This window comes from Syngnathus typhle, linkage group LG1 (assembly GCF_033458585.1).
Source record: "Syngnathus typhle isolate RoL2023-S1 ecotype Sweden linkage group LG1, RoL_Styp_1.0, whole genome shotgun sequence".
Lineage (NCBI taxonomy): Eukaryota > Metazoa > Chordata > Actinopteri > Syngnathiformes > Syngnathidae > Syngnathus > Syngnathus typhle.
Window position 1 is genome coordinate 12,397,101 of NC_083738.1, and position 25,871 is coordinate 12,422,971.

General features: G+C 42.4%; 2 protein-coding genes across 13 annotated transcripts; both read left to right on the plus strand.

Annotated features, from left to right (window-relative positions):
- Positions 1-5: 5 nt before the first annotated feature.
- LOC133160987 (zinc finger protein 514-like) lies at positions 6-6,854 on the plus strand. Its single transcript, XM_061289144.1, has 4 exons — positions 6-447; positions 2,809-2,894; positions 2,969-3,044; positions 4,219-6,854. Exons 1-4 carry the CDS (start codon positions 153-155, stop codon positions 4,956-4,958), a joined length of 1,197 nt encoding a protein of 398 aa, XP_061145128.1. The 5' UTR covers positions 6-152; the 3' UTR covers positions 4,959-6,854.
- A 1,210-nt stretch (positions 6,855-8,064) lies between these two features.
- On the plus strand, positions 8,065-25,815 carry LOC133160131 (catenin delta-1-like). 12 transcript variants are annotated; one of them, XM_061287755.1, is made up of 22 exons: positions 8,065-8,397; positions 13,914-14,030; positions 15,329-15,492; positions 17,363-17,431; positions 17,508-17,627; positions 17,765-18,024; positions 18,847-19,128; positions 19,208-19,448; positions 19,522-19,744; positions 20,580-20,772; positions 20,855-20,972; positions 21,063-21,219; positions 21,376-21,393; positions 21,917-21,985; positions 22,196-22,323; positions 22,436-22,586; positions 22,673-22,865; positions 23,205-23,404; positions 23,483-23,524; positions 23,608-23,675; positions 23,840-23,939; positions 24,441-25,815. In XM_061287755.1, exons 3-21 carry the CDS (start codon positions 15,334-15,336, stop codon positions 23,897-23,899), a joined length of 2,751 nt encoding a protein of 916 aa, XP_061143739.1. In that variant the 5' UTR covers positions 8,065-8,397; positions 13,914-14,030; positions 15,329-15,333; the 3' UTR covers positions 23,900-23,939; positions 24,441-25,815. The 12 variants fall into 12 exon arrangements, with proteins under 12 accessions (XP_061143739.1, XP_061143791.1, XP_061143755.1 ...); XM_061287737.1 differs by having other exon boundaries at positions 8,085-8,397; positions 13,914-14,024; positions 23,202-23,404; XM_061287728.1 differs by having other exon boundaries at positions 8,088-8,397; positions 23,202-23,404.
- Positions 25,816-25,871: the final 56 nt, after the last annotated feature.

Below are 25,871 nucleotides of genomic sequence, written 5' to 3' on the forward strand. Positions count from 1 at the left end.
GAGAAAGAAAAAGTGGCGGCTGTAGCCAAAGCATTACGGTAATGAGCGTCGTATACCGGAAGTGCTATTGTATTTAGCACGGCTAATCTAACGGCTGTAGCGTTACGTTTCCCCCCTTCGGACTGATTTTTCTACCGGCACCGACCTGACTCATGTCAACAAACATGCCGACGGAGAATTTGAATCTCGAGTCGCAGCTTTTATCCATCATGGACGTGCTGGTGAAAGCGGCAGTGCTGGAAATAAGCCAGCTATTCTCGGAGAGCTCAGCGTCCCTGCAGCTCCATCTCAACCAGAGCTTGAGGGACAACGAGAGCCTGAGGGTGAGGATGAAGGCGATGAGGAGCGAGATCTTCTCCCTCCGCTTGCAGACCAGGAACAATCGGCCGTCCAGCCGCTTCTCAACATTCAGAGCAAATCTGACCAAAGCCCGATGCAAAACACCAGGTAACCAAGCAAGCCACAAAAAGTTTCACTCTCATAATGTAGGTGTGTTAAATTTCGTTCAATTTAATGTTAATGTTGTAAAATGAATGAAACCGACATTATTAGACAGATCTTTTATCAACACTTTTTGTGACAGTTTAAGAAGGTTGCGGAAACATAAATATTAGTATGAAACTCTTTATTACCATAAATCTCAGCAAACGTTTTCATTTTCAAATGATCACTTGTACAAGCTTCCTAGGAAATGCCAATGTTGTTTGGAGTATGTTGAACTGAGTTCACTGCCACTGTACATCGCTCATAAAAGAAATTAAATTTTCAATGAAATAATATATTGCATGTACAGTGAGACAAAAAAGTATATAGTCAGCCACCAATTGTGCAAGTTCTCCCACTTCCAGGATGAGAGATGGCTGTAATTTTCATCATATGTACACTTCAACTCTGAGAGACGAAATAAATAAATAAAAAATCTAGAAAATTGCCTGATTTTGAAAGAATTTACAAATTACAGTGGAAAATAAGTATTTGGTCATTAATGGCCTCAATCTAGAGCTCCACACAAGATCTTACCCAGCGGGGTCAAAATGATCACAAGAACGGTGAACAAAAATCCCGGAACCACGCGGGGGGACCTAGTGAATGACCTGCGGAGAGCTGAGACCAAAGTAACAGACTACCATCAGTAACACACTACATTACCAGGGACTCAAATCCCGGAGTGCCAGACGTGTCCCCCTGTTTTAACCAGTACATGACCAGGCCTGTCTGAAGTTTGCTAGAGAGCATTTAAATTATCCAAAGAGGATTGGGAGAATGTCAAACGTCAGACGGGCCTGGACATGGACTGGCTTACGCAGGGGGAGAGTCTGTCCTTCTGTCTCTCTGTCCGTCCTTATGGATTGCGTGCTATTTCAGCTCAATGTTCTGAACTCTTGTTTTTCTGGATATTTTTTATTGGGTTGGTTCATGCTGCCTAAAGGTGTTTGACTGTAACTTTTAGGTGCCCGAGTCAACCAGGTTAATGATTTCCCCCACCCTGTGAGTCCTCTGGCTAACTAACAGGACACAAGGCGAGTTAGCAGACACAGATGATGTGCTTCACGGACTCAAGTTAGCAGACTCATCGAAAACACCGTGGACTCATGATTTGGTTCACTGACTTAAATTGGCTTACTCTGATGATTTGGTTCACTGACTCGAGTAAGTGCAATAACTGGAAACATAGCAGACATGATTTGCTTCACTGATCTCTCAAGTAACACATTTAATATTAGATTCAATGTGTTTTATATTTAATGGATGATATACCGTTTTTTTCCGTGTATAGTGCGCCCCCATGTATAATACGCACCCTAAAAATGGCATGCTGATGCTGGAAAAAAGCCTGTACCCATGTATAATACGCACCCAATTTTTATGAATTTTTTTTTTTATGAAATTTATTTATTTATTAATTTATTTTTTAAGTCCCAATGATCATAGGGAGGCAATGGGTCCCATTTTTATAGTCTTTGGTATGGTCTTAACTAGGCTGGATGTAATTTTTTTTGTTGGCGTTGATTTCTCCGACTGCCCATAAACGCACCACCGCGCTCCGTGCGCGCACAGGAAAGAGGCGTGCGGACGTGAAAAAGGCGGCTCTGTATGGGAGAGACGTTGAAGAGGAATAAAAACACCCTTGGAAACCAAAACTTGGTGATTTCAAGTTTCATTTCGAGGGACATTTGTCACGTCTCGTCCCCAGTTTTGCTATGTGTCTAGGTTGCCATAGTTTCTGTTCGCGTCGCCCCTCTCTTCCTGTGTCACCTCAATCGATGTAACGTGTTTTGTATTTAAGTCCTGTCTGCCCCTCGCTCACCGTCGGATCATTGCATGTCTTACTGTCATGATGTCTGTTTGCTTTCTGTTCCTGTCTTTGGTAATGTCACCCTGTCTTTTTGTTCGACGACTTTGTCGGTCAGTCCTGTTGTTGGTTTTGTTTTCTAAAAAAAAAAAATAATAATTAAAAAAAAAAAATTAAAAAATTTTTGTACCCATGTATAATGCGCACCCCAGATTTTAGGACAATAAATTCGTTAAATTTTGCGCACTATACACGGAAAAAAACGGTAGTTTATATGCTGTGATAATGACATTAGGGCCCAAGCACCAAGCAGTATGATTCAATTATTTCATTCGATTACTCGAGTAATCGAATGGAATAAACGATAGGCTAATGGTTTCTGACGAGATTTTTGTGATATCCCTAAACCGTTTATTGTAACAGATATATCTTCTTAGTCTATATTTCCATAGTCTAAATTTATCACGTTGATCATACTGTTACATTTCATACACAGTTTTGCATTGCATTTGCAGTTATCCTAAAGCCTCCAGCAAGCCGACAAACTTCTTCCATCTCTGTGCCCCTGGCGACTGAAACGTCCCCTCCTGATGCAAAAGAGGTAAATTTTCTTTGCATGTCCTGCAGCAACAAATGCAATGTTTTGTTTTGAACATGCATTTGCTTTATTGCTAGCATGCAGTTCAAGAGATCCCAGATGTCATCCTGATTAAAGATGAAGAGGACGCTGGAGGATGCGAGTCGAGTGAAAGTAAGTCGCATGTGCGTGGTCATATTCTCTGGCAGCATACGTTGCTCAAAGCCATATTTATTACCGTAATTTTCGGACTATAAGTCGCACCGGAGTATAAGTCGCACCAGCCATAAAATGCCCAAAAATGTGAAAAAGAACATATATAAGTCGCTCCGGAGTATAAGTCGCATTTTGGGAGGCAATTTATTCGACAAAAGCCAACACCAAGAACAGACATGAACGAGCAACAACAGGCTAAACGATACGGTATGCTAACGTGACAAACACAAACGAGGAGCTGAGAACGGGCCTGACGTAACATTCAGTTATTTAAAAAAAACTATTACATAAATAACACGTTTATAAAACCATCTGTGTCACTCCAATTCATTAAATCCATCGATCGTCCTTTGTCAACAATGCCGTGTGACGCGCCGCAGTTCAAATTATTCCACAGACCCATACAACGATATATAAACAATATTTTAAGTAACTATCACATAAACAACAATATTATCAAACCATTTGTGTCACTCAGTCTGTTTGGCAAGTGAGCAAGAAATGCATTGGAGCTTAATGGAACGGTTGACTCTCCTATGCAAGATGGGCTGTAGCTGTGCATTAGTAGCAGGACATAAGCGTGTTTAAGACGAATACATTATGGTTAGAGGAGAAAAAAGTTACAGTATATTGTCTCTGTCAGTCGAAATTTAGCCTGCATCTGCTGCAAAAAACGAGAAATTTGAGTAACCCCACCAGTGGTTTATAGTTTCCTGTAGCTGCCACAAGATGGCGGTAAAGCATCGTTTGGCCTCTAATGAATGCTCACACCCTGAATTCCCCGGTTATTTGGTGTCAAGTTGACACTTAAGTGAACTTAAGGAAAGTCCTTGTTTCCGTCCGTCTCTCTGATATTTTGTTGTCGGTGAGGGTGATGGTGCATGAGTCCCATCATAACCGCCTGTTCTCGTATGTAACAACTCAGACACTTCTTGGTAGCCCTTGTAGTTGTGTTTTGTACTGTCACCTACATGCAACTTCTTAGTCACATTCTCGTTATTGTCAAAGCGCTTCTCCTCTCCCGTGTCTGCTTATGGGTTAGCAGGTTTTCGACAATATCAGTGAATGCCTATATTCTGTTTGTCCGCGATGGATGGCTGTGCTTGTTTAGTGATGTATTTTGCATTTTCAGGTCAGGACGTCTTCTTAAATCCCTCTGCACAGAATGAGGTTGCCACCGGTGCACAAAACATAGAGCCCTCGGGATCTTCCCTGACAGTCAGCAACAAGGAGCTGAGAATCATTAGCGTTCACGGACGAGGAGAAGGACCTCTCCAGGACGAGATTGAAAGCCTCTTTGCTGCCACCGATCAACAAGCTTTTCATTCTCAGGACCTTACAGTCAGCCATGATGGTTTCCTGAATGTCGTCCCAAGTGCCAGTGACAACAGAGCCCCTTTGAGAAATAGCCGGGTGGACAGAATCCTCTCCTCTCAGGCGACCATATTAAGAACAGCCGACAGTGACGCAGGACATCCCAGTTACATGGACCAGTTCCCCCAGCAGATGAATCCCGTTTTCCCATCTCACACAGTCAGCAAATCTTTTGATTGCAACTTGTGTGGCATGTCCTTCCCCGCTCGCGAAGACCTGGTGGGGCACCGGGCCACTCACATTTCCTGCATAATGTGCGGCAAGTCCTTCGCCAACAAGACCACGCTGACCATCCACATGCGGATACACACTGGAGAGAAGCCGTATGCCTGCACGCTTTGCGGGAAGCGCTTCACCCAGAACGGCAGCCTGAAGATCCACTTGAGGACTCACTCCGGGGAGAAGCCGTACACCTGCTCGCAGTGCACGGCCAGCTTCAACAATCCCAGCAACCTCCGGAGGCACATGATGACACACAACTCTAACGGACCGCTTTGACCTCGATTTGTGGAAAAGGATTATTTAGAGCGCAGTGAAAAATGATTTGCTTCCTTCCTAATTTCCACAAAGATAACCTGCCTAAATTAAAATTTTATTCCAAATAGTGCTTGTTAATTATAATGGAAGAAAAAAAAATACAAAACCTAACCAGTTTTCTATTACCGGCAATCAATCTTTCACATCTCTATAGAGATGTTTTAGCCCACTCTTGAAGAATTGCTTTAATTTAGTAACACTGGAGGGTTCCCAGTATTTCAAAAAGCACTCCGGACAAGTCTGGACTTTGATTAGGCCTTTTCAAAACCTTTTTTTTCTTAAAGCTATTCAAAAAAATACGTTTTTGTACGATGGCTGCTGATCTCTTCTTTATTGTTGAGTCAGGAACTCTGTTGTTAACTGAGGCAAAGCAGTACAGCAATTCCTTAGACGTTAATAATAATAATAATAATAATTCATTTAATTTATATAGCGCTTTTCAATGACCCAAAGACGCTTTACAGGGAATAAAAATGGGTGGGCACATACGGGGGGAGAGACAATAGGATATAGTTAATAACAGGACATCGGTCAGCAGTGCGAAGTAGATGGATGGAGGAGCAGGAGGGGCGGGAGTGGAGGTTGTTGAGGTTGGCAGTACGGGAGGTGGGGGTGACGGGGGGTTGGGTAACTTTGTGACCCCTAGATGAGTCATCATTGTGCTCTACAGGTACTTTCAGTTAACCGGCCACTCCTGGCAAAGTGCATTTAAAAGGTTATCTTTGTCTGATCTATACCTTTGTTTAATGAGGTTAAACATCACAATGGAGAATCTATGCAAAAAAAAAAAATAGCGGGCGCAAATGCTTTTTTATTGCACTGTACTTTAATATGGCACTGTGTTCCTCTTTGTGTGTTGTAAACGTAACTTTTGTTTCAAATGTGGGTTAGAACTGAGACCAAACAATACATAACACCAGCATTACCGAATAAACCACAAACCTGATGTACTGCAGAGAAACAGGTTTTTAGGCTGAATAAATGACCAAAAAACAGCCAATAATATCTGCCTTTTGATGCTACTGTATTTACCTTACCATGATTGAATCTTGTATTGCTACAATATTGTGCACAAGTGAAAATGTGTAACAGTTTATTAACAAATGTGTTCAATTGTCCAATTCAGAGACTCCAACGTCATTGTTACCTCTGCGCTGTCTTTAGATTGTAGATTATTTTGTAATTTGTTTTCATTTGCATGGCATTTTAATACATTTTGTTAGACTGAATTCAGATTTAAATGCAACATTTGCTTTCTGTCCAGTCTGGTTTTGCAGTTTTAAAATGTATAAATGCTAAATGCTTAAATTTTAAGCAAAAATGTTAAATTGTTTCACCAGTTTGTGGCACAGGTGACAAAGAGCATTGGGGGTTTGTTTAATGGAGTTATTTGTGTGTTTTAACTACCTCCGCTGTTGTTGAACTTTTTGTACTTTTGTACTGTTTTTTTCTGTTCCTATTGGACCAGTAATATTGTAGCTCTTTTGGTTTAACATAAACACTTTTCAGCCTGATCTAGAATATTGTGACATCCTTGCACTCTATGGTGGGCAAAGTATGGCCAGGGGCATCATACGTGCTGCTCCATTTCTGTTTTTTTTTTTCCATTTCCACTGAAACCTCTCTGAGACCACTGAGATATTTGTTAATGAAATGTATATTTTTACTATATTACTTTGTTTTTTTTTACTAAAACTATTTATGACCTAAACAATTTAAAATTAACATTTTTGTCAAATAACTGTCTTTAACTGAGTCTGATTCAGTTAATTAGAAAATAATAATTATTTTCTTCATTATAATTGTTTAATTTAATATGTCAAACATGCCAAAATAAATGCATATTGAAAATAACAAGTTTTCTTTTTTTTTTTTACATAAGCATTTGAACTTTTGCCATCTACAAATGACCTAGGCCCAACACGAACCATTAACTCCAATTAAATTTCATTGTAAATGCCACGTATGATATTTTCAAAGTGATGAGCAGCAGATTATTTCTCTTGATTGTACCACAGCAGATGGCTCTTGTATTGTTTAAGTTTGTGGCACTTTTCTTCCTGGTTGTGTGGCTGTGGAATGTCATGCGTGTATTTCCACAAGCGTCGCGCTTCCTCCCAGGCTATTGTTCTTGGGCAATCACTGAAATGACATCAGTATGAGTTCATGTGGACGAGAAGTGGGAGGAGAGAAGGGAGGCGGCCCTCTTTTTTTCCTGCTGAGACAGCCTTTAAATCCCAAATTACTCATTCAAAATCCGAGTAATAAAACAATGCTGTTCATGGCTACTACGGAAAGCCGCTTGAGTACTATATTTTCCATGGCCTTGTATTAGGATCACAATTTGGTACGCTCTTTCTCCTTGTCCTCACTAGCATGCACATAAGCGGCACGGTTGCAGACTGTTTTGCATCTCCACCTCATAGTTCTGAGGTTTTGAGTTTGATTCTGACTTTACCCTTCCTCTGTGAAGTTTGCACGTTCTCCGCATGCCAGCATTGGTTTTCTTTCGGGTGCTCCGGTTTCCTCCCACATTTCAAAACATGCATGATAGGCCAATTGACCACCCCAAATTTTCCTAGATGTGATTGTAAGTGTGAAGGGCTGTTCGTCCGTGTGAGCTCTGCGATTGGCTGACCACCGATTCAGAGTAAACTGCTGGGAAAGGAGAAGTGGTTTGGAAGATGAAAGAAAGAAGCAGACATTTGTCAAGTGCACAGTTATGCCACTAGTAACAAGTAGCTGTGGTTCTGGAGGGCCACTATCCTGCATGGTTTGGATCTTTCCCCTTTTCTAACGGCTAATTCAAATGAGCAGCTCATCTGTAAACTCTGAAAGAGCCTGATAATGATCCTGATCATTTGAATCGAGTGTATTGAAGCAGGGAAATATCGGAATCATGCAGAACAATAGCCCTCGAAGACCAGGTACAGACAACTCTGTACTAGTAAGATAAAAAAAAGTATTTAGAGCATTTGTTGGAGCATTTATTTGCAAGGGCCTTGTACAACAAAAAACACACAGGCCTTTATCTGGATATCGTTGATATTGAAAATATAAAAGCATCTTCATGGCTAGCTGTTGGAGCATTTATTTGCAAGGGCCTTGTACAACAAAAACTAGTACTAGTACGGACAAAGAGAAGAGCGCACTAGTTGTATTATACAGTGAATGTTGAAACGACTTGCCGTTATTAGCAAAAAGTGCGCAATTACAGATTTCACATGTGCGTTGTTTTTTGCAATTACGGTAAAAGCCCCACATTGACCCCGCCCTCTCTGATGTCGCCTGGTTGTTAACAAGCTTGACCCAGAAGCCAGGAAAGGAGGGGAGGAGAGCAGACAAAACACACACTGCACGGAGTAATCTGGAAGGGATCCAAGCACATTGTGACGATCAGGTAAGCGCATGTGTAAAGGCTATGAAATAAATCACGTAGCGGCGTTTTTGTCGCCAAAATAACGGAGGTGCTGCAGCGTTTGTAAAAGGAGTGGTCACGTCCATCTCGAGACCACCGATACGATACGCCTCGCGCAACCTTACGTCCAAGCGTCTTGTTTTTCTTTTTTTTCTTTCGGACACACGCTACGTTTTAACCGGATAAAACCCACACGACAGCCTTTCTTCATTGACGACTGCGCGTGTGAACATAACGGCGAGTGCGTGAATCGAGCACTTGCTAGGCTAACGTTAGCTCGAGTCCCCGTCGTGGGTTATTGTGATGCTAACGGTGCACGACAGCAGAAGCAGGTCACACGGCTACAACGAGCCGAGTGGGCCTGATTTGATGTCCAACCTTGTCACTTATCATCGCAGTAGCGTTTTTGCGTGCATCTCTGTCGCTCCTTTTGTTTGTAATTCATAGTCTTTTATTTTCATGATCATGATTGATGCATTTGGCAAACTCTTAACAGTCTTTTATGCACTGCTGAACAGCCTTGATTCTTTAAATGGCGAATCGGTGCTCACATGATTGTTTAACAACTGAGTTGGGTTCTGTTCCCTTTTACAGTGGTGTGTTTATGCGCATTGACCTAGATATTTTATCTCGTGTGTTTGCTTCGCTTGCACTTCTCGGCGTTAGAAGCAAACGATCGAATCACCACGACAACGTTGGTAATTAAAGAGCATCCTGGATGCATTGCGAGGTAACTGAAGTTTTCTTCATCGCGTTTTTTTTTTTTTTTTTTGGGGGGTGATGGGCCTCTTTCATCTTTGGGCCGTTTAGTTTGCGAACCTGTTGGGTGGGTCCTCAGCAAACTTGTTTTGGTCGCAATACTGGTTGGGGATAACTTGTATTGGTTTCAGTTTTTCACGTACATAAACCTTTTTTTTAAAGTGCATGAGGATGTCCTGATAAATGCATTTTGCACCCGTGTTTTTGTGTACGAGTCTAACTCGATTTTGAGTAACTTCCGATACCCAGTCCAGATCGCATACCTTGGCAAGGCAGGAACGCATGATCGGGTGGTGCCGTACATGTGGAGGCCCTGCCAGAACCGTACTGTCCAATCATGACTTAATACGAGGATCATTTCCTATTTATCGACATGCGTTATGGGTTGTTTTTGTAGTATAAAATATTTAACTTTTTTTTTTTTTTTTTTTAATATTTAACATTATACCTATTTTGGGCTTTATATATTATTCAAGCCATTTCTAATTTCAAAAGTATTTCACTCAAAAAATGTGTAAAAAAGAAATATTGTTGCTCAATTTTAGTGGATCAAGCACAAAATTGTGACTATAAAACGCTTTATTAAAGCATGGATGTGCTGTCATTTTATTTATTAATGACATTTGTTTTGACGCGACTTACAGAACCCTTTGGAATTTGACCCCTTATGAGCATATTTGGAAAAAAAAATTATAAACGAAAACTTGATTGCCCATCCAAGAAGGAGTTCCCCAAGTAGTAGACAAACAAAAGGGTTGAGGGGATATGTTGAGAAATACTAAAAATTCGGAGTCCTACTTAAACTGAATTTATAAAAACTATTATTTTGGTGCTATCACACGAATAGTTTTTTTCCCTCGCACCAACCACAAGACTGTGTTTTGACAGTGATGAAATTAGTCACATTGCTCCTTTAAGTCTAGTAGAGCAGGAAGCAAAATCTCATTGATAGCATACCAGTGGTGAAGCTTAAAATGACATTCCAAACAAATTACATGTAAATATGCTGTTTTAAACTCAAATCTAATCATTAGAAATTCCACTTAGTGCAGTGACAAAATAAGTCTGGTCATTGAATCAATTTCACACAATGCTGTGTTGGTGACATTTTTCATGTTATCAAAGAAGCATAAAAATGGAAAAATAAAATCAAGTAGTTTTTTTTATACAGAAAAGCAAAGTATGCAAGTTTCCAAATGGTAGTGATGGGAAAACAACCTCTCAATGGTTTAAAGGTGGTTAAGAATAGCAAGTCAGTGTACCTTAAGCCCAGTTGACAGAGAGTGCCATCTAGAGGAGTCAAAAAATACATCAACTGGTGCATGAAGCAAATTTGAAGCTTCATTTTGTCATCACTACTGAATAGGAAATTAAGGTTTCAATAGGAAAACCTTGTCCAATTTTTGGTGGTGGTCGTCTTGCTGCTTAGCGTAGGTCCGTTAGTTTATAAACCTGTTGGGCGGGTCCTGCCCCAATTTGTTTACATAGCGATACACGGGCGGGAAACTGTCAACCAGACTAACAAAACAATCCTTTTGACTCATTTAGACTTTTTTCCCCATTATTATCACTATTATTATTATTAATTTTGCTTTTTTGGCAGAAGTTGCTACCTTGTTGCAAACTGACACATGGTTGCTGAACCAGTGACACTAGACATAAAATGCAGGAAAGGTCTCTTCAAAAATGATTTCCCCCAACCTTCACCTTTCCATCCTCAAGAAAAAAAGGCTTCTAGCGCCTCTTGTGTAAGCATGTTTTTTGCTCACAAAATAAAAACCCACAAAGATATGTTACAAACTGTGAAAGCACCAAGCTTGAAGTTTGGGTTCTTCATATCTCAAGACATTGCTCTATTGCAAACAAAATTTTAACTAACACGCCAATCTATCTCTGAATGTAGGCGAATCATTGTGAACCAAATGCTTCTGAACCAATTGTTCATATATCGGATAACTTCTGTAGCTCCATTTAAATGACCCAAGGGCGCTTGACAATAACTCAAGGTGGTGACCAGGTTCTGACTGCAATTGGCCACGAGCATATAGCGGACCATCTTGACAATGAATGTGTGAAGAAGAATTTCAGGAGCTGTCCAACAGTCAGAGCAGTCGAGGCCGCTTGTGCCGTTGATGGTGGAGAACGCAAGTTGGTGAACTTCTCAAGATGATGCAGGTCTGGATTGCTCTTGGCAGCGGCAGAAGTTAATAGAGCAGATGCTAAATTAATCTGCTCAATGCAAGGTACAGTAAGGGTCCAACTAAAGATAGGTTGTTTGCATTAAAACATGGTGATCAGTGTATTACTGACTTGGAAATGCATTTATATGGGCACCAGTAAAAATCTAATTACTATTTTTCAGGTAAATTTGAATAGATAGCCGAAACGTTTGACATGCACTTGTTATGATTGTTGATGCCTGGTATTGTGTGGTCTCTTGTGGTGTGCAGGTTAATCTCAAGGGGCCTCGTGTCTGTGCATGTCTGTAAATATGTATCTATGTTAGGAACTAAGTGGATTAGTGGACTAAAGCTTCAATCCGATCACAAGCCACACTCGCCTCCAACTCGTGGCAATCGCATCACTTTGATGAAATTCAGCAACATGGCAATGAAAGATAGCATAGTTCCTTTTCAACTGCGGTTGCTGCGGAGTTTCATGAAGTCGACAAATGCCACATTGTTGCCTATGTACGTATTGTCGCAAATGTCTGGCAGGGCCAACTGAGTCATGCTGACTGATAGTTCAGAGTCAGGTGAACCCGACACCCGTGATCGAGGAGCAAGAGCTCGCGCTTGACATTTTTTTTTAAAGTCAACCATTTGCTTGACATTTTCACCACTTGTTTTCCTTTTCACGCTTTCTTATACTATTTCCACTCTGTAAAATGTAGTGTGAATCATTTTTTGACACAAACTTGCACCCCACTGGTTGCATTTGACGAGGACAATAGTGTTGCTTGTAGATGGACAGGGTGAGCTTTCCCATTGAAGGGTTCACGCTATGCGCTCTGCTGCTTGGAATTCCTATCTGTGCGGAACGGAAGAGTGATTCTTGGCTTGTCGCGGCAGCTCTCGCATCTTTTGTGCGCTTACCTCTGATGTAGAAGCCACAACATCCTGTTTGTCAGGAAGTGGGTTTTAGGGGAAAGGCGGGGGAGTGGCTGTAGGACAGAGGCAATTGTTTTCATTGTTCACTTACACTCGCTACTGTCCAAGGCCAAAAGAAACAGCTGCAAATGGGAGAGATGAGCGGCGGATGCAACTCGGATACAGTTGAGAATAGCCGCAGCTCTGAGCCCGTCTCAATCTTGGCGTATTTGCACACAAACTTGTCGTTGTTCTGCAGGCCCCTCCTCAGCTGCGGACAGCTGCAAGGCCCGTGTTTGACACAAAATAACTCTGACTGGGCTTGCCAGGAAAGACCATAGTTTATAATTCATCTTGTATGAGTGACAGGTATGCTCATTACTGAAGGGGAGATAGTGTGTAACATGCATTGCAAATGATGATTATTCACTCTGTCTCAAGTTGAGATATGGAATGTGCTGGCGTCCATATTCCCAAGCGCCGCAGGAGTAGATGTCTGTGTGTGTGTGAACAGGGCTAGTAAACTAGCAGTTAGGTGGAGTGTGATTAACATTGGTCGCGCCAAGGTCATTTGCCTGTTGACGAGTGGGTGGGCTGCTGTGCTGACCTGACTGACAGAAGACAATGTTAGGAATGCAAGATTAGCTTTTATCTTTAATTCACTTTAACTTTACTTATCTTGCACCCCACCCACCTCCTTGTTTGCCCTTGCTCTTTCTCATGTCTTTTCCACATCCCGTCTTGCTTCTCGTTTGATTTGTTTGCAGCTCTGTCTGTCTGCAGGGTAGAAAACAGCCCAGGCCTGGTTGTGTCCATATATGGGCATGTGTAGCACTGGGTAGTCTCCCTTTTTTTTTTTCCGCGGCGATACCTTTACACGCAAATAGCGGTTTTGGTTCTGGCAAATAGCGGTTTTGGTTCTGACAAATTTCCTTGTAGAGTTGCGAAATACCCTCTTAGACACTCCTTTTCTCATCAGGCCGTCCTATCTAGCTGGCTTTCCGTACACTGAGCACAGCCTTCAAGTATGGCTGTCTCTGTGTGATGTGTTGAGTCATCCATCAGACAGACATCCAGGAACAGACACTCATCTTGCTTCATCTTAAAAGATAAAAAGCTGTCGTAATCCTACGTCAGTAACCGAATTCGTCACCTCTCCTCAGAATGTGAACACTGTCGTCGAGATATGCAGCCTAAATGTAATTGTCTTGTTCTTGCCCACATGGTTTGCATTTACAGTACCCATGTTTGTGTGCATGTTGGCTACACACTGACCTATTGAAAAGAATCCCACACACATGGACTCTTTCTACCCTGGAGAACCGGTCATGCAGGTGTTTGCTAAGCACTGGTTGTTTATTCACCTTGTGGGAGCCAGCTGACCAGACACCTGAGGGTGTACCCCTCCCTGATAAGAGAATGTGAGTGGCCACTTGTTGGGCTCGTATAACAAAGTGTCTGTTTCTGTGAGGGCTCAACCAAGATAACAGCGGGGCGAGGTGGATGGATGTTGAACACTAGGACGCTTTGCTTGAGAGCAAACACATCCCCGCTGACGCATAATGTGGCATTCTCACTATGTTGCCGTTTTCTGATGGAGCCATCCTTCACTGAAACACTTCTCTCTTTGTTTTCTGTCTCTGTGAGCAGTTCTCTGTTTCTGGGCTCGGGCCTTCATTGTAGTACTACCAATGACCAACTAGAGCTTCAACTCTGGCCTTGGTGTGATTTCTCACCTCTTCTGTCAAACCACGCTCACAGGTGAAGGTGTGTATTTCGGTTTGCTGACTCTCAGTATAAAACCTGACCTTTCTATGTAAGCATCATTCGTGATTCCAAAGTAGTATGCTATGAGAGAGAGAGAGAGCATCTGCGGGAATTTGTCCAATTCGAGTGAAGTGGTCTGAATGATTTTATTTGCTACAAATGTATCTTATAGGGCTGAAACGATAAATAGAATAATTTTGTAGCTTCAGGCACCACTACGTGGATTTGGCGCAATGGTGGCGAGCCAGGAAGAGTCTGTAAAAAAAAAAAAAAAAAATAGAATGACCAAGTTTTGGAATCATTTCACACATCAAAACAAGATAAAGTGCAGTCATACCACAACAGTATGTCTGCTATAGCCAACAATAAGTATCCATGTTAGCTAATTTTGTATTATTTATATCATATACGTAGCTACCACCGCTAGTTAAGGTGTACTGTAAAACCCCTGCGTTTGGTCAGGATAGATGCAGCAATGACTTAAACATGTAATATGTGGATTGAGCTGCTGTGGTCAAAACTGAAACCGAGTCACTTGACACGCAGACTGCTTACTCAACAGCCAGTTCGCCAGTCAACACCCAACTGCTAACGTGAGCTCATTTGCTGACTGCTGCTTCACTCATGTTATTCCCCACAATTTAAAGCCACACACACTCAAAATCACATATATATTAAAGTGTGGAATGTGAAGATAGCGACGCACAAAAATAATACCCAACATGCGCATTTTGTTGTTTAATAATACAAAATTAAATTTTCTGATTAAGTAGATGATGGGATCATTTGTAGAATAACTGAATGACAATGATATTTAATGGCTGAAGCCCTAGTATTCTTATCGAGCTATGCCACCGACAAATGATTGAAGTCGTAATCTAGCATCTTCTAGGACTTTACTCAGGATTCTTTGAATAATTGATTAATCTGTTGATTGATTTGTCGATTCATTGATGAGTCTGAAAAGAAAATATTTAAATTTTCATTCCTTTATCCCGAAGCAGGACAGTCATTTATTTCTCCTGTACTAACAATTTGAAATAATTCTGTAAAATATTTGGAAAATAATCAAAAATGCTGCTCATTGTTTTTCAAAAGTAAATGCAAATGTTTTTATTTTGATTCAACACAAATGATCTGTTTGCTTTCCTATATTAACTGTTGATAAGATGCCCCCCCAGCACACCCACAAAAGAAAATAAAGAAAATCACCATTTTAGCTCATGGATAATTCCCTGGATCCTTGGGATTTTATATATAACGTGTAACGCCCCCTCTTTCCCTTCGGGGTGGTGTAGTGTGTATGGAGCAGTGTGAGAGCGCAGCAGCTCTGCTGGAGTCGGTCAGGGAGCAGGAGGTGGAGTTTGAACAGCTGACCAGGGCGTTGGAAGAGGAGAGGAGGAGAGTGGGCCTCTCTGCCACCAGCCCTTCGGCACTGGGTCTCCCCCTCCCTCACACACAGGTAAAAAAAAAAAAAAAGGTCTAGAGCCTCTTGTGGATGCCTTTTATCTCCATGTTAATACCCTCATTTGAATACCAGTATCATCCCATTCCTAGAATCAAAATTATTGCATCAGTTTCTCCTACTGATCTCAGTCATCCAGTAAACATCTTCCCATCCCTTTACCAGTGCTGTACTCTGTGATTGTGCCGTCACGTCAGTCTGCATTTACAGTGCATTCCGCACGTCTCATCCAATTTAAAAAGGAGGGCCTAATGTTATCATCATCATCATTTCACACGTGCAGCATGCCTTTGCTGTCACACACACCAGATTGTCAACCCCTCATATGGAATCTCAGTTATTTTCTTCCTCCTGTCACAGCATGTCATGGAATGCAGCCATCTGTCATCTCTGTCGCATGCACGCAGACCTTGATTTTTGTAATCTTTTTAATCGCTTAGCTTTTTTAATGAAGGTGGTAAAACAAAATTTGCCACGGCAATAATGGAATATTACAAACACATTTTGTTTTGAAATCATTCTATGTGCTGGCTACTGCAATTCCTTCTATGTGCCCAACTTGGTCTGTAAAGCCTTCTGCTGTTGTATAAATACTCCTATTTAGTTTCTGCCCAAATATTTTAGAATTACACTGGGGAACGTTTTACAACTGTAAACTTCAAACTGTCCAGAAGAACAGCTGAAGTTCTTCTGAAACTATAAATTACTATAAGTGGTCAAATCTGTGCTGCACAAGTTTTACTGGTCACTCAATAAGACCACCCCCCCCCCCCCTACAAAAAAGGATGAAAATCGCAAAAACCTGATGTGCTTGAAAAAAAGTAAATATGGTATATTTTAAATTGGTGTCATTTAGGGTTAGGGTCATGTCTGATTAAAATGTGCTGTAATGAGCTGTGTTATCAACAAGTGCTGAACTTTGTGTCATTGTACTTTGGGGTCACGTTGTGCTGTGTTCTAAGAGACAGCGCAGGCATCTGAGGCAGTGGGGACAAAAAGTTCAAATTCTATCTGTAAATATTATTCTTCCTTTGGACTCGCTGACATTCATTAAACTGTTTTGACTCTGCCAATCCTTGGACATGTTTGATTAGATGGGGGCCCCAAAGATAAAGGGCAAGACGGTGGCGATGGGGGATGTAGTTTCATGTTGACTGTTTTTAACTGCTTGTGGGAATAACTGTTTTACTTTAAGTTCAGTGCACAGCAGATGATCATTATGGGAAGTACTATATTTAAAGGAAATTAACCCTTCTCATGAAATCTCACTTCCCATTTTAAGTAAAAGACATTGCCGTCACTTAAAGTACAACTGCAAGCATTTCCTAGAAAATGCTTTGAAATAACCATAATTTGTAGGAAGTGCCACAGAATCTATTTACCGCCTGTTGTAGTCATCTCAAGGTGATTCATCTGCTCATACAGTATTGGAGACCATTGTGTTGCGTGAAACCGAGGGTCACATGGCCTTAGTAAAGGCTCTGGTGCGTGTGCGTGTGTATGTATGTATATCAAATATATATATATATATATATATATGTATATATATATATATATATGTATATATATATATATATATATATATATATATATATATATATATATATATTTTATATATATAACATTACATTACACGAGGAAGTAGGGTGTAAGGATAAAGGGCTGCAGTCCAGAATGTCCTCCTGCATGTCTTGCAGTGATTCACAGACCAGAAACACACCGGCATGACTGAAGGACCTTATCACGGTTGTGCGTTTCATAAGCGACTACACTGGGAGAAAAATGCCTTTGCCTCACATTTATTGCTGCCCCAGTAGAATTGTTAGTGGTTGTGCACGTCTTTAATCCTCTTTGTGTCACATTCCAGAACGGGCGTTTAGGGGATGCAGACATTGAGCGACTGAAATTAACAGACTCCTACATAAACGGCACACAGGTACAGTATGCGGTTGGTTTATGGGTGCATGTTTAAGAGTTTTTAGTGGTTATAATTAAGAGTTGCTTTGTTACAGTACAGAATGGTGGACCCAGCACACGGCATTCTAGATGACGGCTACACACCAGAGGATGACTCTCATGAAGTACACTCTGTCTTTTCTGAAGAAGGAACCACACGACGGCTCGACAATGGGGTTAGTTATGCAATGTAACATAGATAAGTTGATCTAATTTGGTCGTTTGCTAGCATACATTGCTCCAAGGGGATAAATAAAATATTTCTGTGTCTGAAAGAATCTTCAAAGTAAATTGTCTCAACTCCCTGTCACAGATGAAGAAACCCATGTCACGTCAAGTCCTGCCGAATGACTCCATGTCCATCAACGGCAGCATGTCCGTGTCTGGTATGAGTGGCTACAGTGCCACACTGGACCGTCCGTACAGACAGGTCGGAGGGGACTACCCTACTGCCACAGTGCCCAGAAACTACCACTATGGGCCTGTAGGAGTTTATGATGACTACAGGGGAGGACCCCCATCAGAGGCATACACAAGTTTGAGCAGAGGCTCGCACATGGATGATCGCTACAGGTACAGGACCCTCGTGTGCACAGTCCTTGGCCCTAATAATAATTCTATTACATGCGTATTGTTTGCGTGTGTGTGGGGGGGGGGGGGGGGCATTGTTCTGCTTTTCTGTCAATGTGTGTCACAATTGCGTCACATTGACGCACACTAATGTCAATGTAACATTTAATCTGTCACTCACGAAATGTGGGAAGTCAATATTCCCTCACCCCCACTTTAATGGAAACTTGAGTTACCAAGGGTCGAGACATCACAGTAAATGTTGTTTGTAAGAGGGTAAGGATGTAGTAGAAATAATATCCCTACCTATCCAAGTCAATAGTCACTCTGATGCTCTCTAGTTACTTTTTAATAGACAAATAGAACTGTTTTAAATTAAAATCAACTCGTGTTTTTTCTAAAGGGCAGGATCCGAATCGATTCGAACTTTTGGTCCAAGTGACTGTATGTTGTGAAAGTTATCACTATAGTGTTGAACGTGTGCCTTTAAGGGGTGTGGCCTATTAAGAGACATCAGTAGCCTACAGGTTAGCCCACCTTGGCTTGTTCAGTCTGCGTGGGAGCGCCTCGGTGTGAGTTTTATTTTACTGTTGGTTTTTGGAAGCATTTCATCGTATCGTTTTATATTGCGGCGTTTAGCTGTTTGTCCCAGTTAGTGAACAGCCGAAAGTGCAACGGCGACTGTGGCTCTACTGTTGTTTTTTTATCACAGATATCTGAAGCGCTCTTGTAACTGAAAATTTCTTGCAACACAGAGGAGGGGGAAAATGTGTCCAAATGAGCGCTTGGATTTCAAAATGTTTAAGTTATTGTCTTTTTCTGCAGGCCAGTTGATGGATACAGAACTTTGGATTCTGGTTATCGGGCCCCAAGCCGCCAGCAGATGGACCCCTATGCAGCACAGCCGCAGGTGGGCAGAGGAATGAGGGCCATGGGCTCAGCGATGGACATGCGATACGGACACGGACACTATGGACTGGAAGATGACCAGCGGAGCGTGGGCTATGATGAGTACAGCATGGGGCCTCCACCCATGCACCCTGGAGGTTACGGTACCATGCCACGGCTAGGTCCAGGCCCTGGTGGAATGGACCGGCGAAGACTCAGGTAAAGCAGAACAGACACATGCACAAGTTTGACTCTCATACCGTTCATTACAGCATTTACCTTTTTGCGCACCATGCAGGAGTTGTGAAGATACTCTGGATGGCGATATGGGAGGAGTTGATCCGTATGCCTGGGGTGTTCCCATGTCTCTGGAGCGAGGAAGCATGGCTTCATTAGAAAGCACACTGAGGAAAGGTCCTCCCGCCTCATGGAGACAACCTGAGCTACCAGAAGTGATCGCCATGCTCAACTACCGCCTGGATCCTGTCAAAACCAACGCAGCGGCCTTCCTCCAGCATCTCACATTCAAAAATGACAAGGTAAAACTGAGTTGAAGCCATTTCATCCTGAATCTTTTGTTTTGTTTTGCTCATTTAATTTGGGTTTTTGCAGGTTAAGTCGGAGGTGCGGCGCCTGAAAGGTATCCCGGCCTTAGTGTCACTGCTGGACCATCCCAGCAAAGACGTGCACCACTCAGCCTGTGGCGCGCTCAAAAATATTTCATATGGACGAGACCCAGACAACAAGATTGCGATAAAGAACTGTGATGGAGTGCCAGCACTGATCCGATTATTGAGGAAGACCCACGATCAGGACCTCACTGACACCATCACAGGTATTTATCTTTTTTATTTTCTTCCAAGGAACCATTCTCGATAGATGGAACTGTACTCGGTAGATTAATGTGTAGAAACATTCCCATAATAATGATAGGCAAGATTGATTACATCAGTTTATTGGGCCAGCTGCTGGAAAATATTTACGGTTATGGTGTGGTTAGAATGATAATGATAATGGTGGAATATTGGTTTACCGGTTAGCACACCGGTGTCTCACTTCTGAGGTTGGGAGTTTGATACCAGGCTCTGGCCATGCTGCGATTCTTCTGACTTGCTCCCACTTCCCTAAACCTATCTTTACAACCTCAAGACTTTATTGTCTGTAGGTTCAAATGCCTTCCGAGGGTATATGTCCATACAAGTGGTATATAACATGACTGTATAGTCCTCTTGAAATGAAACTGTTATATTTAGTATATTTACATGATGGCATTTTTCTAGCCCCAAAACAGAGCGCTTGATATAGGCTTTACTGACAAAACGTGATGCATAGTTCCCCTGTTTTAGAATTTACATTAAGTAACAGCCTATCCACACAAATGACTCACACATTTCATTGAAAGAAAAGCACAGGCACCACTTCATTGCAGACGCAAATGCGGTATGCAGATGCCCTGGAATTCTACTCACTGGTTATTTGAAAACTAGCCTAATGACACGTGAGTGTGGGTTCAAAAAAGAAAAAACAGCAAAATAAATCAGTTTTATGAAGGTTATTTTCAAACACAGCTACTCTACCATAGTAGTTGTAATTGGTCATTGAAGAATAAGCATGGATAACAGTTTGTTTAAGTGGTTGCATTGGGTAATGGAATGTTTCTCTCACCCCAGGCACACTGTGGAACCTCTCATCCCACGACTCGGTGAAGATGGAGATAGTGGACCACGCCCTGCATGCTTTGGCAGACGAGGTGATTGTGCCCCACTCGGGTTGGGAGCGAGTGAGCAACGGCGGAGAGGAAAGCTGCAAACCGCGACATCTGGAGTGGGAGACCGCCTTGACCAACACTGCTGGCTGCCTGCGGTATGAAAGCAGGAGCAGGACCAAGGGACATATTTAGACCAACGTAATTATATGTTCATAATGTGTCTCCTCTGCACGACAGAAATGTCAGTTCAGAGCGCAGCGAGGCACGGCGGAAGCTGAGAGAGTGCACAGGATTAGTGGATTCGGTGATGTATGTCGTGCAGTCGCAGATCAACCGCAAAGATGTGGACAACAAGGTCATTAGCAAGTTCAGAAATATGCTGCGTCATTTGAACTGACCCATTAAACAAAATCTTTTTATGGAACTACTTTTATCTTTCCTGCAGTTGGTCGAGAACTGCATGTGCCTCTTGAGGAATCTGTCCTATCAGGTCCATCGTGAGATCCCCAGCTGTGAACGCTATGCAGACCCCACACCCATCAACCAGGGCCCTGCACATGGCTCCAACAAGGGTGGCTGCTTTGGTTCTCGAAAGGGCAAAGGTAAGCCTGAAATCACCCCATGCATGGTCCCAGTTCAAAGGTGTGTCCGGCTTGTTGGTGGCGGTTACCCTGTTGCACTTTTTTACTCTCCTTTCTTCTCTCTGTCCTCTCCCTCCCTCCCTCTCTGCTCTCCTTGCGTTCCTCCTCTCCTGATAGATGAGTGGTTTTCCAAAGGTAAGATTTTCCTTGGTGTTATGATGACGTGATCATAACTAACAGAATGCTGTTCATTGGCAATACAAGGCTGGCTTTACACTGTGGGTTCAAATGTGCATTTCTCCGTTTTTTTGTGTCCAATTTATTTGCGTGTATTCAAATTTGAGGGGACACTCGTCCAAACTGGGCATATTTATGTGGAACACATTCATTTGATTAAATGTTGCTGACCTGAAGGAATACAATTCCCTTTTTCCCGTCTAAATGCTGCCCTGATGAATATCTCCCGAATTGTGCCACTTGAGAGCAAAAAAATATAAGAATGGGAATGATGTCAGTGTAAGTCCGGCCTAAGAAACGAACTCCAACACTGCTTTGCAAACCCCACTGCATGCTCACTGTGCTTGTGTCGCCGGTTGCATGATCACATTCACACCACAGGAAGGAAACACATGCTCCTTTTTTTTCTTTTCTTTCTTTGTGAAGCATGTTTGTTTCTCCCTTGTTCTGGCTTCACCCTTTTGTTTTTCTGCGACTACAGGAAAGAAAGATGGAGATGATGGAAGTGCAGATCAAGTTGACATTCCAAAGAGAACAGTGCCTGCTAAAGGTATGTGTTTATTTGTAAAATTGAGCCTTGGGGGGAAGAAAAAGAGCTTTTTTCGTCACAAGTCCTGCTTCAAGCCTTGTGAATTATATGCTTCTGTTTAATAAGTATTGTCCTACAAAATAGAAAACAGCCTTTGCTAAGTTTCAAGGCAGTCGGTAGTTGAATGTGTTGTAACGCATAAAGTTAACCGGGGGAAAAAATGTGCGACAGGTTACGAGCTATTGTTCCAACCAGAGGTGGTTCGAATTTACACGTCGCTGCTTAGAGAGAGCAAGAACCCTTCTGTGCTGGAAGCCGCTGCCGGGGCCATCCAGAACCTATGCGCAGGTCGATGGACTGTAAGTTGTTCTACAAACACATCAATTGCTTGTCCCTTTTGAATTTTCTTGTATAATAAGTGAAACACAGTTACTTCAAACTTTTTTTTTGTGTGTGTGTGTTTCCAATCAGTTTGGTCGTTACATCCGGGCCACAGTACGTCTGGAGAAGGGTCTTCCCATGATGGCGGAGCTGCTGGCTCACGGCAACGACCGCGTTGTGCGGGCGATGTCTGGTGCTCTAAGAAACCTCGCCATTGACAGCAGAAACTGTGAACTTCTTGGTAAGATTGCAGAATGTTCCTTTACCAGATATTTTGGATCTGCTATGCATGCGTGTGACAAGCTGACTTGCATTTTTGTCCTGCAGGTTTGCATGCAGTGCCCCATCTTGTGGCGAACCTGCCTGGTGGCCAGAACCAGTCGGGGCGTGCCTTGTCGGAGGAGACAGTGGTGTCCGTGCTGAGCACGCTCACAGAGGTGCTCGGCAACAGTTTGGAGGCAGCTAAGACCCTTCGAGCTTCGCAGGGCATCGAGAGGCTTGTTCTCATAAACAAAGACGGGTAAGGAAGAAGCAGAGACACTTTTTAGATTTATGGCAAGGGTGTAAAACTTGTTTTCATCACAGGCCATGTTGTAGCTGTGATTGCTCTCAGGGGGTTGGTTATAACTGAAAGCACAGACATAATTGCTAGGTTGTAACTGTATGCCAAAAATCATGGTAAAGATTTTTTTTTTTACGGTGCATGACTTGCTTTTAAAGTCATGGTTCGTTTCACATTAAGTACTGGCAGAAAACCTGGCAGAAGCTGAAATGCACTGTTGGATTACAGACTAGTTGTTTGGCTAGTGTACGAGGCAGTTAAAGTTTTGGACATATTCGATTGTCTCTCATGTAGCAGGCGGTCCGACCGTGAGGTTCGAGGGGCAGGCCAGGTGCTGCAGCTCGTGTGGGCCCACAAGGAGCTGCGTCGGCCTCTGGAGAAAGACGGCTGGAAGAAGGGCGACTTCCAGGTCAACACAAACCCCGGCACCACCAACGGCCCGAGCACTAGGGCCAATGGCACCTATGGGGACAGTACCACACCACTGCTGGACAGAGGTGTGTATTTGTCTTGAGCATTGTGTGTAACTGCTCAGAGTCAACATTTGAGGTTCGTGTTGTTTTTTTCACCCGCAGGGGAAAAGCGAAACATGATTCCATTGAATGATCTCGGCTCCGGTAAGAATTTTTCTTTGGTTTTATTTTAAGATGCATATTAGGTGTGTGTAAAGTGAAATGTCGTGCTTGTTTTCGGCTCTCAGAGGCTTACTCGACACTGGACCAGAGGGAGAGGAGACACACCCTCGACGACACCACAGACACTTTTCCGGTACTTTTGAAACACTAACCATCCACTTGTTGGACTGCTCACTCAATAACACGAATCCCTGGCTATGCCTGACTTTCACTTTTTACATACTCACAATTAACTATTCCTTTTCTAACACTAGTTTCCCTCCCTTCTCTCTCTTTCACTTTCTGGTTGTCTCTCAGAGAGAGGTATATGGGGGAAGAAAGGGCTCCCTGCCTCTCTTGGACTCCTATGATGGTTAGCCCCCTCATCCCACCCAATCCCTCTGCATGTAACAGCATGGTACGTCTTCCTGACTTCTTATCCTGCATGCAACTCTTGATTAGTGTTCCTGTGGTCTCTTCTGACGTATAGCATTGTTTATTGGCAGAACAGAAGCCTGCTTGAGATGTATGTTCTCTGTTGTTGGGTTGCTAACACTTATGACCTCAGCTAACCCCACAAATTCAACGCCCTACCTGTTTTTGTGTGGTGCTGTTGCTATAAAGCAGGGGTGTTTTTTTCAATGAGGGCCACATACATAAACAGATAGGAGGGGGGCAATTAGAGCCCCCCCGTCTTATAATTTCACAACGTGAGAGACAATCACACATGTCAAGGGGGGGGGGGGGGAATCACACTCAGGATCTTCGTTCACATGCGTCCATGCAGTTTTGAAGGTGAATAACGGAAGCAATGATTAACAAATTGCAAATATTATGTGTTACGAGGGAAACCATATGGCATTTAAAGGTTCCCTCAAATTATTTTCAAATTCAATTTGAATTCTCATTGTTGTTGCAGAAAAACTGATCGTGTGCATTACCCAGACTGTGCCGTCCCTGCCTGATCACTGCTACTGAGGAGGGAGGGAGGGATGGAGGGATGTTGTTGTCGGTTGTCTTCTCTCCCATCTCCCACCGGACCAATATGGATTGGGAGACGACTGTCTGGCATCCAAAGAACACGGTTTGTTTTGCAGGCAAAGATGTTGCAGCATCAATATATACAAACCTCTTTTAATGATTTGCAATTTACCGTAGCAACCGAATTTTAGTTTGTGTTAAATTATACATTTGTAAAGGCAATCATCTTTGTTGACAATCATTTGATTACATTGTTGTCCTGCTTTTGTATGTTTTATTATTGTCGACGTTGTCGTCCAAGTTATTTTGCTTCCAATACCTGCATCCTAACGAGGGCCTTGTGCGTAGACTTCGTTGTATATAGAAAGAGAAAATTACATGACAGCGTTCCTGTTGGCTGGTTTATTTAAATGGTCCTTTCATGGGGATCACTTGGAGGTCAGGACGTCATCGTTTGTAACCGAGTTGTTTTTGTCTATAATGACTTCCTCTCGGTGCGGTGGGCACTCGTGTGGACAAGAGAGAAGGTGTGCGTTTATCTGTCATACAGTAAAAGTGCGTTTGGGAGGGGACAGACGCTGATGGAGCTTTTTGTTTGTCCCAGGTGTGTTTTTGTATGGCCTGATCCAGAACAATACATTTGTTCATTTGTTCTTGTGGCTCTTTTCTTTCCCTTGAGTTTCTTTTGTATTACCAGACATTTTTGTCTTTTTTGGAAGAAAATAACAGTTCTTATCTGCTTTTAATCCAAGATTTGGCTTAATGATTGTGGGATATGAAACTGGTCACCAACACCGCTAAACCACTAATACGATGTAAGATTCAATTTTGTCTTTCATTGCCTGAATGCTTGTACTTGCCCTGCAGTTACGCTCACATGTTGGGTGTTTTTTTTTTTTTTAAAAGAGGAAACATCCGAGATGTATTTGCTTAGAGGAGACTCAAGCCTGTTCAGTTTGTGATTTGCATTTTAATGTGTGATGTGTATTTTCTTTAGGTCATCCATTTGTTTCTATTTTGTACTCCTACTTTTTTCTCTATTTGCGATTCATTCACTCTTTTTGCAGTGGGTTGATGAGATCCTTATGCAATTTATTTTACAGCGTTATTTGAGATCACTCTTCCCTCCCCTCCCACTTTTCATCCATTTCTCCACACACAGTATATTTGTTATGTTGCCTATTCATGTAAAATTATTATTATACCATTCATACCTGCCTTGGTTGGCTCTGACATGTTGATCTTTTTTTTTTTCTTTCGTATGTAACTGGTTAGACTGATGTTTTGATAAATAAAGAACTTTTCTTAGACAACACTTGCGTATGTTTAGTTGCTGTAGATCAATGTGTCAGCCATTCAGATTGCACTG

Coding starts and splice junctions, on each gene's coding strand:
- LOC133160987 (XM_061289144.1), top strand. CDS start 153: ATGTCAACAAACATGCCGACGGAGAATTTGAATCTCGAGTCGCAGCTT. Junction 448..2,808: donor AGCCCGATGCAAAACACCAG/GTAACCAAGCAA, acceptor TTGCATTTGCAG/TTATCCTAAAGCCTCCAGCA. Junction 3,045..4,218: donor AGGATGCGAGTCGAGTGAAA/GTAAGTCGCATG, acceptor TTGCATTTTCAG/GTCAGGACGTCTTCTTAAAT.
- LOC133160131 (XM_061287737.1), top strand. CDS start 15,334: ATGGAGCAGTGTGAGAGCGCAGCAGCTCTGCTGGAGTCGGTCAGGGAG. Junction 23,405..23,482: donor CACACCACTGCTGGACAGAG/GTGTGTATTTGT, acceptor TTTCACCCGCAG/GGGAAAAGCGAAACATGATT. Junction 23,525..23,607: donor ATTGAATGATCTCGGCTCCG/GTAAGAATTTTT, acceptor TTCGGCTCTCAG/AGGCTTACTCGACACTGGAC.